This window comes from Lampetra planeri, chromosome 9 (genome assembly GCF_965212315.1).
Source record: "Lampetra planeri chromosome 9, kcLamPlan1.2.h2, whole genome shotgun sequence".
Lineage (NCBI taxonomy): Eukaryota > Metazoa > Chordata > Hyperoartia > Petromyzontiformes > Petromyzontidae > Lampetra > Lampetra planeri.
Genome location: NC_136115.1, coordinates 15381871 through 15394356, shown reverse-complemented (window position 1 = coordinate 15394356; position 12486 = coordinate 15381871). Strand labels below are relative to the sequence as shown.

The 12486-nt window shown below is 45.2% G+C and overlaps 1 protein-coding gene across 1 annotated transcript in view; it reads left to right on the top strand.

Annotated features, from left to right (window-relative positions):
• LOC144720731 (hypoxia-inducible factor 1-alpha inhibitor-like) overlaps window positions 1-12486 on the top strand; it is a 34958-nt gene that overhangs the window by 16969 nt on the left and 5503 nt on the right. The window contains exons 4-5 of the mRNA XM_078597747.1: window positions 7787-7932; window positions 12064-12170. Coding sequence (XP_078453873.1) covers window positions 7787-7932; window positions 12064-12170 — 253 coding nt within the window. The remainder of the gene's footprint in view (window positions 1-7786; window positions 7933-12063; window positions 12171-12486) is intronic.

Here is a 12486-nt window from a genome sequence, read left to right as displayed (position 1 = left end):
AGGGACACCAGTGGCCTAGTACGTCTGTTGTTCCGCATTGATCCAGTGGCATCGCCGCCATGGCCCAGGGTTAAAGCGCACGTCTCGCTTGTTAAAATAAGCTGCCATCAGCCTCGCCACCCGAGTTGGGTGAGACTCTGTTGAGGATGCCCTGAGAATCTTGGCTAGGCCCCGTTTATCCGGTGCGTGATCCGGAGCCCATCCCGCTTCCCCGTGGCCGTGGATTGGCGTCAGTGTGTCGGTAATTTTAATTGCAGTAAGGTGAGACTGTTGTTTTAGCGTTCCCCCGAACATGCATGATGAGTTCACTTTCTCATGTGGTGAACAAATGAAGGACTTTGAGGGTCATGTGGTGCACAGATGGAGACTTGAGGTGATTTTAAAGTGAAAGCCTTAACAGATATGGTACATTTCTTTTCTGAGGCATTATTCATAATCATTGAGCTATGTTCAGTCCACTGCTGGATGAAGGCCTCCCCTAGCTGTCAACACCTCTCGCGATATCCTGCTACATCGTAATCCACCTGGCACCTGCTCATGAACTGATATAATCGCTCCATCTCTTGGAACGTCCTGACATGTTCTGTTCCCTGGCTGCCACTGTAATTTTATTATTTGACTGTTGGCCATCATCACTTCGAATAACGTGTCCTACCCAAACCAACTTCCTTTTCTCAACACGTTATTAATATTTTACAAAAATCTATATTCGGCATAATATAACTTTTTCTGTTACAATTAGTAATTTGTGTATATTAATACAATTGATTTTAATACATTTTATGTTATAATATATCCAAGCGATAGTACAAGTAAAAATCCGATCTTTCAAAATTAACCAAATAAATAAAATAACCAGTTCAGAATGTAATTTCATTTGGATTGAATACAACGTTCTTAATACATTGTCCTCGGCACTAATGAGTGCGCATTATACGCCCAAATCTATTTCTTTCCATTCATCCTTTACGAGCGCAAACGCACAGCGCCCAGCCCGCCCGTGGCTGGTCGAGTGGCAAGCGCGAGGCGAGCTGCTGAAGCCAGCGGCGCCGCCACCGTCGCGTTAACTCGTAGTGCGTGCGGCGCTGATGGAGCGGCGCTGACGGAGCGGCATGGGTGCGTCCGTGAGCGCCGGCATACGTCTGCCCGCCCCGCTCGCCGAGAGGCACAGGCACCGTGCGATAGTTAACGGGGAGCGGGGGTCGTGACGGGGAGGGGGGGTGCTAATTGCTACGTCCCTTTGTGCGACAGGCCACTGCTAGTACTGCCACTGCTTATTGAGTACCGCCTCGAGCAGTGCAGGTGTGAGCCATAGGGCTTCCGTTGCCGTGAGCCGTTACCGTGGAGACCCCTGTGGCTCGTTAGCACAGCAGCCCGCTGCCGAAGGGGCGCACCTCCTGGGAAGGGAGTTGTGTGCCCGGCAAGCGCGGCGGCTTGGCGTCGTGGGCAGGTTCTGGACGGTCCACGTCCTGGGTGTCTAATGCAGGAAATTAGCTGTGTCCATTTGCATTATCTATGGGACCTTTTTGCCAATATCAAGAATTATGAAAATTAAGACTAGGTTTTACCCTTTCTGGCAATAAAAGTGGTGTAAAGATGTTCAAACACCAAACAGATACTTTTTGCAAGGCATCGTCTGCATTAACCACACATACTTATGGAAAAACATGTAAACACTAGCTTTTTGCTCGTCCAAGGACGGGTGTATTGCAGTAAATCTGAAACTTGCAAGCGAAAAGCAGACCGCGACGTGATATTCATTGTATTAATGCATGTGCAATTTGTAAGGGCGCGGTGACACAGACCTATTTAATTTTAAGGTTATACTCCCTTGTTCATCATGACGTCCTTTTTACTTTGATCGCGTGACGTGAGGGTTCTGTCTTTGTAGTGAGGGTTGTAAGTTGACGCCGAGGAAGGGGGAGGAGGCGCGTCGGCCCCCCCATGTGGAGTGACGTCAGCCGCTAATTATTATAAATGGGGGGGCGGTGTCCATTTGGAGGACTTCACCTGTTAATGATTATTAATGAGGGGGGCTGGTCTACGTGGAGTGACGTCACGAGCGTTAAGGACAGACATTTCTGGGTGATTATAGTAGGTGTAAGGACAGTACGGGGTGATATAGGGACAGTACGGCTCCCCGTGGCCATGGTTACTAATTAATGTAATGGGGACAGGTTCACATTAGGGTAATGTGGGACCTAAGTGGTCGCTAATAGTGATTGATGCGACAAGCTTTGACAGGGTCGCATGAGGGGAAGCACGGGACCTAACGGTCGTAAATTGTAATAAGGGCAGAGACAGACAGGGCCAGGTGTGGTGAGAGACAGTTTGGGAATAGGGGCATGGCCCGGTCGTGAGGGGGATAAAAGCCGGCACGAACTGGGGCTCTGGGCTGCTGTTGTGGGGGAACTGCCGGCGCCGTCGTCACCTTGGAGCGGGTCGTCTTCATCCTCCTGGAGTGGGCACCTTGTAGTCTTGGAAGGGTAGAGTTATGTTGTCTCAGAATAGAGTTATCCAAGTTACCCAAGTGTATATAGTCACTCGCGGTTACTCGTTAAGTTATCAGTGAGTCCGCGGAATTTATTCATGATAAATATTCATATAACTGAACAAGACAGTGTCTCTGAGAGCTACATTACATAGGTACTAGCTTTTTGCCCGTCCACGGATGGGTGTATTGCAGTAAATCTGAAACTTGCAAGCGAAAAGCAGACTGCGATGTGATATTCATTGCATCAATTAGTGTGCCATTTGTAAGGGCACGGTGACACAGACCTATTTCATTTTAAGGTTATAATCCCTTGTTCATCATGACTTCCTTTTTACTTTGATGTCTCAACAGCGTTACGGAGATTGCGTGACGTGAGGGTTCTGCCTTTGTAGTGAGGGTTGTAAGTTGACGCCGAGGAGGGAGGAGGAGGCGCCTCGCCCCCCATGTGGAGTGACGTCAGCCGCTAATTATGATGAATGGGGGGAGGGGTGTCCATTTGGAGGACGTCAGCTTATAATTATTATTAATGAGGGGGGCTGTTCGATGTGGAGTGATGTCACCCACTCATGATTATATTATTAAAGAGGGGGGACGGTGCTCCATGTAGAGTGACGTCACCTGTGCATGAATATTAATGAGGGGGGCTGATCTATGGGTAGTGACGTCACGAGCATTAAGGACAAACATTCTTGGGTGATTAGAGTAGGTATGCTGTGATAATGTATGCATTGTTTTTTAAACTGATTGGCCTACACCAGAGACAGCCTTCTTTATGGCCTTGTCTCACCAGTGTTAGACCACAAGTACGTGTGGTTAATCCAGACTTTTGAATATCTTAACACTTTTATTGTTAGAAAGGGTCAAACTTATTCTTATTTTTCATCGATTTGCGTTGTTGAGTATATTTTATCACTTCATACTTTCACACAGGGCTGTGGAAAATAATGTGCATTATTATTGCATATGCTTCCTGAAATGGGTGTCATGTTTTTGCATAAATAAAACATCTGTGGGCAATGTTTCTCATAATAATTTAAGATAGTTGTGTGTGTGTATAAGCACAAACGTGTGCATCACTTTTCAATGTTGTGATGACCCTTTTAGTTGGAACTCTCCAGGGTCAAATGTGGAGATGAATTATTTTTTATATTAGAGTTACATCTTGGAGTCATTGAAGTGTGCGAAATCTCAGAGTCATCAACGACTCCTGAGCACTCGTTGTCTTGGGATAAATCTCAAATCTGCGGGACCTCCCTCCTCCTCGGTACTAGTTCTCTCCCGTCCTCGCCCCCGGCCGCTGCTCACCCATGCCTTCGTCACACACCGATCTTGACTATCATAACTCAACATCACGGCCTCCACAAATCCCTCACCTGCAAGCTCCACATGATCCAAAATGCCATTGCAAAACTCCTTACCCTCATGCACTGTTGGCTACTTAGGGTGTGAAAGTTCAAAATACATTTTAAAAAAACAACATGCAATGCAAATCGCCTCATCCCACACTTTTGGCTCCCAAACTAAATACCCATATTGATGTCAACATGCTCTATGGACTTACCCCTGCTGACCTCCTGTCGTATCTCACTCTACTCCCATTTGTGAGATCTCCTACCTCTCCCCTCTCATCTCACTCTACTCCCATTTATATGCTCTCCGCTTTGACAACCAAGGCTTTCTTTCAGAGCTCCCAGTCAACCTTGGCTCATGGGGATCGAAGGTCGACTGGTTTAGTCCCCGTGTGAATGAGGGACCGATCGTGCTTGGGGTGCCACGGTGACGAGATGTTAACTGTCTCGCCTGGTATACAGGAGGTCGTGGGTTCGATCCCAACCCTGACGCCTGTATATTTGCAGTTTGTGTGTTTTCCCTGTGGTCACGTGGATTTTTCTCCAGGTCCTCCAGTTTTTCCCTCCACATTTAGAAATATGCATTTATTGTATTTGGCTGCTATCATTTCCACATAATAAGCTACTTTCTTGAGTTCTGATTTGTGGCCAAGTCACTTCTGAAAAAGAGCTACATAGCTCAGTGGAGCCTTACCTGGTAAAAAAAAAGATATTTAGCTTGCTCATGTCGTATATATTCGTGTGTGTCATGAGGCATGATCACAGGTTATGGAACCAATATCAATTGTCAAATCAACCTTTGAGACAACTTTGAAGCTCCTATCGTGCCATTCAGTGGTATGATGCGCGCGCTGGTGTTGGGGTGGCCGTGGTGCGTGCGCCATCTGAAATTTTTCTCTCAAGGCAGCAGTGATGGGACTGCTTCTATGTATGAAACTTGGTACAGTGTATACGTGCCAGTGAATTAACCTTTCTTCCTTTTTTTCCCGTTCAATATTTTTTTTTCATATAACAATGGCTGCGAAAGGCAAAGAGAATGCGCCAGTGTAATAAAAAATTAATGGCCATGAGCATGAATTATTCATCGCATGACAGAGTGTGCCTTGCCATCGAATGCATTTTTAACCATCACTATAACGATGGCTGTCATTTTAATAAATACCCCCCAAAGAAACTCCCGAAGGCGAAGAGTGCAAATTTTTTTATATGGATCTTGAAAAAAAAAGGGACACACTTAGATTGCACATGCAATTTAAACTGTTTTATGGAAGAGCATATGCTTTAACTTAGAAAATATATAGCATATATTAAGGCATTTTTTTGTTCATGCAGCATTCAAGTCTGGGATGCCACGCCCCACTAAGCAGGCGGTGGAAAGAGATTTGTCCCTTTGATGTTGAGAACATGTGCGGTGGTTAAATGCATTGGTGTAGCTGCCAAGAAGCTCTTAAGTAAATACAAGTTGTGTGTGCGCTCGTGCATGTGTACTGCACATATGAGAAGCAGTGGCATTATCATGAAATTTGTTTTTATTTTATGCATGTTTACCCAGGAAAGCCTTCCTAAGTCTCTATTTTTTAGGAGGGTCCTGCCAAATCTTTGCACTTGAGGGTGACGATGCTGCTGTGTGTAATCTCAATTGAGTGATTTGAGACAGCATCTTCAGCAATGGGATTGTTTAGCTAATACCAGATAGATACATTGTCCGTTTTTTTATCGTTAGGAGGAAACCGGAGAACCTTGAGAAAACCCATGCAGGACATGGGGAGAACATGTAAAGACATCGCAGGAAGGCGCCCGACATGGAATTGAACCCAGGCCCTATTTTCTGCAAGGCACAAATGTGACCACTGTGCTGACTTGCAATTGTGGTTATTGCACTATGCTACAAACCCAGTGACTTAAGCGTTTCAATCCAAGCCATGATTACCATCACTGGTGAGTGGTATCAGAACTTATCATGGTCCTCACCAAGGTCCACTCGGCTTAGGTGAGTTAGCAATTGGAAATAATCTTGATTGGAAGTTTTCGTAACTGCAGGAATCCATACTCTTTGGTTCTTTCGGTAAAGTCACGTAGGTATAAAATGAAATGAATCACGACGTTTTGGGCGCAACACAAACGTCCATCATCAGGTGGGAAGGCATGGTCTGCTGCTGAGGCAGACTGTTTAAAAAGGTTTTTAAATGGGTGTAGCCCAAGGGTCATAAAGAAGTGGCCGGGGCTAGTGATGTTAATGTGATAAATTACCATGTCACTGTAAGATATGAAAGCGGCCTCCTCAACGAGGGCACGGAAGTGGCTATGTTAATGTGAGCGATGAGCATGATGTTAATGTGAGAAATTAGCATGATTGCTCAGTTTGTACCCATCCTCTCGGTTGAAGTTGTGTCTGTGTTTATATATCTGGATGGCTTCATGAAAAAATCTCTGAAGGTAGCCGGTAGGTTTTCAGAGTACCTCCGTCTTGGAAAAATCAATTTAGTGTGAGCCCACAGCGTTTTAACAATGATCGGCAATGGCAGAGGTATTGGTCCTACCGTGTTTCAGATCTGCCTTGTGTTCACGAACGCGGTCCGAGACATGTCATTTTATTTCTCCAATGTAACTGCTGCCGCAACCACAACTCAGTTTGTAGACACCAGGGTATTGTATGTCAGGAATCACATCCTTTACAGTTGGGATTAAATCACGGATTTTGTGTGCTGTGTTGAAACGAACCTGGGTCTTGTGTTTGTTTAAGATTTTGGAAATATTTTTGGTAACCCCTGCTTTGTACGGTAAAGTGATGGTTTTGGTTGGATCCTCAGAAGGTTGTCTCCGCATGGCTGGGCAGACAGCTTTGCAGATTGTACGGTCTGAGTATCCGTTCATCCTGAGGGCTTGGTGTACATGCTCCAACTCACTGGCTAGGTGGTGCTGGTCGGAGATGCAACTAGTGTTTTGATGAGGGAATTCTTCTGGGCTGGATGGTGGTGGGAGTCAGGCTTTAGATAGGCATCCGTATGGGTGGCTTTCCTGTTGACCGAATGTCCCAACAAGCCATCAGGTCTCTTCTCGATCAAAACGTCCAGGAATGGGAGCTTGCCATCCTTTTCCACTTCCATGGTGAATTTGATAGATGGGTGTATGGATTTGACGTGGTTGTGAAATTGGTTCAGTGCTGGCAGGCCTTGTGGGCAGATAACAAACCTCTCATCCACGTATCTCTTCCACAAGGAAGGACGTAGGGTGGATGTCTGGATGGCATCTGTCTCAAATGTCTCCATGAAAACATTCGCTACCACTGGCGATAAGGGAGGACCCATAGGGGTACCCTCACTTTGTTTGTAAAATGTACCATTCCAGGTGAAGTATGTGTTGGTAAGGCAGTGCCTTACCAAAGTTGGATTCAGTCCTTGTTAGAAATAGTACAGCCCTGCAGGGTGGATCCACACAAGTGTTGTTAAGGTATTCGTAGCATAGCCACTGCTCTGGTTGCATCAGTCTGCGATATGAGGTCAAACAAATTCAAAATAAATAGCTTTTAACTGCCAAGTTCCTTTAAGAATCAGTAATCCATAGACTAGGCAACTAGTTGATAAGATTTAATGGCATGGTTTTCTGGCCTACCATGACCTGACTTTGCTCACCATGTACCCTCCCCCCCCATTAGTTTTGAACACTTCTTTGAATAGACACAGGTGGCAGGGCATGGCCTAGTGCTGGCCTTCGAAGGTGTTCACTAACAGCACGTGCCCCAACCGCCCTGAAATATAAATGAGAGATCTGTGTCCTTATTAGCATACACCTCCGCCTATGCGAGTCTACAGTTCGGTTTGGTTGTGTTTTAACGGGCGGCAGTGCGTCCGTGTGTGCGTATATACTATCCCTGCGGCTTGTGATTTAACGAGAGTCCTACGTGTGTGTGCGTGTGTGTGTGCGTGTGCGCGCGTGCGCGCAGGGAACGTGACACCGTGCCACTACGACGAGCAGCAGAACTTCTTTGCGCAGGTCAAGGGCTACAAGCGCTGCATTCTCTTCCCGCCGGAACAGTTTGACTGTCTCTACCCGTATCCCATTCACCACCCGTGTGACCGGCAGAGCCAGGCAAGTGCCCACCCAAACAGCCGACCCGTTAAAACGACTGTGCCGCAGTTGCATCTGCCTACAGCACTTCCGAGTCGATTAGTGGCTTTCATAGAACTCCTGGGATTGTGCATAACGACAGTGGGGTTTCTAAAATATAAAAAAAAATTGCAAGAGAGCTAAATTACAGGATTTATAGTCTCAGACAGTAATGAAGGGATATAGGTATGCATGAAACTGGGACACTTTGCGACCTTATGCAAGCAAGACATTGTTTTTGGTATTTACCTAACCCGTCAGAAAAAAATCCAAAACAAGCAGGCTTGAATTACATATAATGCGCTGTGAAATGTTGCCTAATGGTCACCATTTGAGCAAGAGCATACGTTTGATAATGGGCTTATTAACTTTTAAAAATGTGGAGAATAATCATTTCTGATTACTTGCAGCCATCTCCAGTTATGTGCTTGATAGATTATTGTTTTGGCACCGCGTCAAAACAATACCTACGAGTGTGCTGCAGTGAATGCGTTTGTCAGGGCCTTTCGTTTTTTATTTTTTGATCAATTATATTGCCATATTTTTCCACCTACTTCTCTTGACCCCGAGTGCCATGAATATTCAAGCAAGAGAAGCAAGACATCCATGTTTGGACATTGTAAATCACAGTCCAGTATCTGAGGCAGTCGTTTTGCACTTTGCTGTTGGCAACCAAAAAACTCAAAATGTTAAATAATGGAGTGGTGATGATGTGCAATTGTGGTCAGTCGGAGGTTTTAAAATCATGTTGGTTGGGGACTCTATGCGAGTGCCAGGGGCTCCGAGTTATGTAAGCCGTGGCATAGATTCAGCTGAGCGTTCAGTGGGCAGGATATTTGTTAATGTGCAGCCTTTCTGTTGCGTGCATTGCCTTGTGCGTGTGCACCTATGATGTGGAAATATCTCGTCAATGGTAAATGTAACCCTTGTGTCTAAAACATTGTCCATACACAAAACAGCTGTGTTAGATTAAGTAGGTCCGTCATAGTAACAATGCCGTTTATTTTGTCATGGAAGTTTTTTCTTTTAATGTTTTTGTTTGTAAAAGTGTCGTTGATACACAAACATCTAGACGCTGTTTACTGTAAATATTACTTACAATTTTGGCGGCAGGGTGGTGCAGCGGTAACACTCGTGCCTCACAGCCAGAAGGTCCTGAGTTCGATTCCTGAGTCGGGCACCATTTGGAGTGGAGTTTGTATGTTCTCCCTCTGTTTTGCATGGTTTTCTTTTGGGTTCTCCAGTTTTCTCCCGTAGGCTAAAAACCATGCAATGTACGGGTTTCCCTCACTTTGTGTGGTGAATGCATCCCAACAAAAAGGGGCGCGCAAAGCAAAATCATACGAGACAGCTGCCCGCCTAGTAGCACGTACAGTAGTGTATGCACAATGTCCCATGTCTGACCGCATAGCCGCATGTAGAGTGAATAGAAACCGTGCAATATATATCGAATTTTTGGTAAAAATAGGTTAGCCGCATATACAGCGGGAGCCGCGTAAAGTGAGGGAAATCTGTATTGGCCATACATCCCAATGATCAAAAATTGCCTGCAAATCACTCGGTTGGGATCACACACCAGCAGCAGCAGCAGTGGCAGCGAAGTCGCCCCCCGACTGTGGAATTTCGCAGGACCCTCCTGAAAATCTCGGTCTTGAAACTTAGTGAGGCTTTCCTGGGCGAACAAGTATACTAGTAATAATGAAAATAACAGCTAGAGCAAGGTACATAATATAGTACAGGCTTTTTTCCCCTCGCTATTATTTAATTTTGTTTATTTTTTAAATGTACCAACTCACCAAAACATCTACTATAAACAAGTTATGTCGGTCAGCGCTGGAAATTGACCTAACGTGACGTCTGAAATGAAACGTGTAATTTCGGCCGCTTAACGAAGTCGGTCGGTTCGCGCTGGGGACTGCGGCGTGCGCCTCATGCCGTCTGATTTATTCGACTGCCAAATGTGGAATGTTTTGGCTGGGCAGGTTAATGTCACTTGGCTCCCCATCGTCTGCCTGTTATTTGCACCTTTTAAAGTCACGATCCAGTGTGTGTAACAGCTACACGAACCACACACATTGCCAATGTGAAAGATGATCATTTATAGTTCTTTAAAGTGGTTAAAATTATTTATTATTTCATGTTAATGTAAAGTCTCATGGAATAGTGTCTTAAACAGTATGTAAATCATTGATAATATTTAAAGTTTCAATTTCTTTTAAATACATTTGCTGTGAAAGTGCCTGGGTGAAATGTGATGGGGCTGTGTCCTTGCCCAAGTCTGGCTCAGCCTGGCTCAATTTTTTTTTTATAAATATTAGTTATTTAAAATACTTTTAACTGAAATGAAAAAAAAACTAGTTTGTTGATTATTGTACGAAACGATGATTATTATTTCACCAGCACACACTTCTTTTTAATGGAAGTAATTTTTTGTGGAATTGGAAACACCACATTTTACGTAATTGTGTGTAAACGCAGTATACAATCTGTTGCTGTGCTTTGGAGTGATTCGCGAATGCGCTCTGTCCCCTATTGCATGGGCCCCCTCTCCGTTACTCTCCCTCCCACCGTCTCCCACCCGCCCCAGTGATCCCATGTACATTTGTCTGGCTGTGACAGCAGTCGGTTCTTGCCCCGACCAATGCATGCAGAACCTCCGCCTCTTGCTAGCAAAGCACAGAAGGGCACGTTAGCCGTAAAACCCGCAGAGTCCCGGAGTGCCTGCCTTATCCCCACGATCTGTACTGTGGACGAATTGCCTTTTTATCTCGCGTAGGAAAAGGCTTCAGACCTCTCAAATGCCCCCCTTACATGGCAACAGGAAGCCATGGGGCCCGCATACACACTGCCATTTGCGCTTGACTAAGTTAAAGAGAAACACATGAGAAGTGGGTCACTGTGGGAGGTGCAGTGCTCCTCCTCGTCGTGTAGATTTGTCTCAGTTGGGTTGGGCTGCTGTAAGGTATTGCTCGGAGTTGTTACGACAACTAGATACGGCCAACCGTGAGTCAAGAGAGCAGGGCCACCATGCGCTAGTTTGCCAGGGGGGCACTGTATGTGGGATGTTACTGCGGATTGAACTTTGAACCGTAGTCAAGTGCAATAACATTTTGACAAAAAAAACTCCAAGGGGCTTTATTGGAATTTGTGACTTTCAGCTGACCATATTTATTGCCCGAAATGGCAATTGTCACGTAGCTCTGCCCAAGTTTTATGCACAGACCTTGCTCTGTCAGTTCGAGCTGCTTCAATTGACCGATTATATAGATTGCCCCCTGCAAGCCATAGATGAATAAAGTCAATATATGCATAACTAGCTTTACTACCCGGCTTCGCCCGAGACTTGGATTCTTGTCTTGGATTAATACACGGCCTACGCGGTGGGGGGGGGGGGGCGGTGCGTGACGTCAGCAGGCACACTGAGTAACGGCTGCCGCATGCGGGTGCCGTGAAAAATATATCCATTATTGCACCCCCCCCCCCCAAAATACAAAAGTCTATGTTTATACTTTTTGCATTGTGTACAGTCTGGAAGCGACCCACATGCCAAATTTCAAGTTTGTTGCATGTTGGGAAGTATGCTAAACATTTCGAACAGACACACGTATTCAAGAATGTCCCTTTTTTACATATATAGAGGTTTTTGGGTTAGACGCGTAATTATATAAATGTGTCGTTAAAACCCGCCACCACCCGACACAGACATCTAGTAAGGGTTGTCACGTAATTACTGGCGAAATGTCATACTGTGTGCTGTACTAGTGACAAATTGGCCATGTTCTGTTTACGTGACAACCCTTACTAGTTGGCTGTGGTGGGTTTTAACAACACATTTATATATTTACGTGATCTAACCCAAAACCTCTTCTGGATATTGGTCGCGAAAGCCTATGTGTTAAAGTCAATATAGTTATTTGTTTTAACAATTTAAAACTTTCATCTTGTGATGTGTGGCTCAGATGTTGTGCATAGCTTTGCGTATGAAATGCGGATCGCTAACTGCTATTGTGTTGCAGCGTCCATTCAGTTTTTTTTTCCATGAGGCCAATGTTTTTACTGACTGTGTGCCGCTTGTGCCTTCCCGCCTGAAGAAAAACTTTCATTCTTTTCTAGGTCGACTTTGAAAATCCAGACTACGAGCGGTTCCCGAACTTCCGCAAGGCAATTGGATACGAAACGGTGGTCGGCCCAGGAGATGTTCTGTACATTCCCATGTACTGGTAATTGACTTCATTTATAAATGGATATTTTAACTCAGTTTCTGAGCCCAGGAGACCCAAAAAGGGGCCAAAATGCCAAATGACCGGCAACAAAACGGTGCTGTTAAGGTTGTAGTCGATAAGCGTTCACACGTTGTTTTTATTTGAGCAAAGTCGTGAGATTTTGGGAAGCGAATACGGGGGGCATTCCAAAGTCGAGCAGAGGGCAGAAAGAAAAGCAGCCTGTAATGTGGCGAGAGAGTGGTTGATATTGGGCGAGTGTGTGGTTGTATGTATAACTTCTTTCGTACCATACATAGCCAACCATGCTAATCAG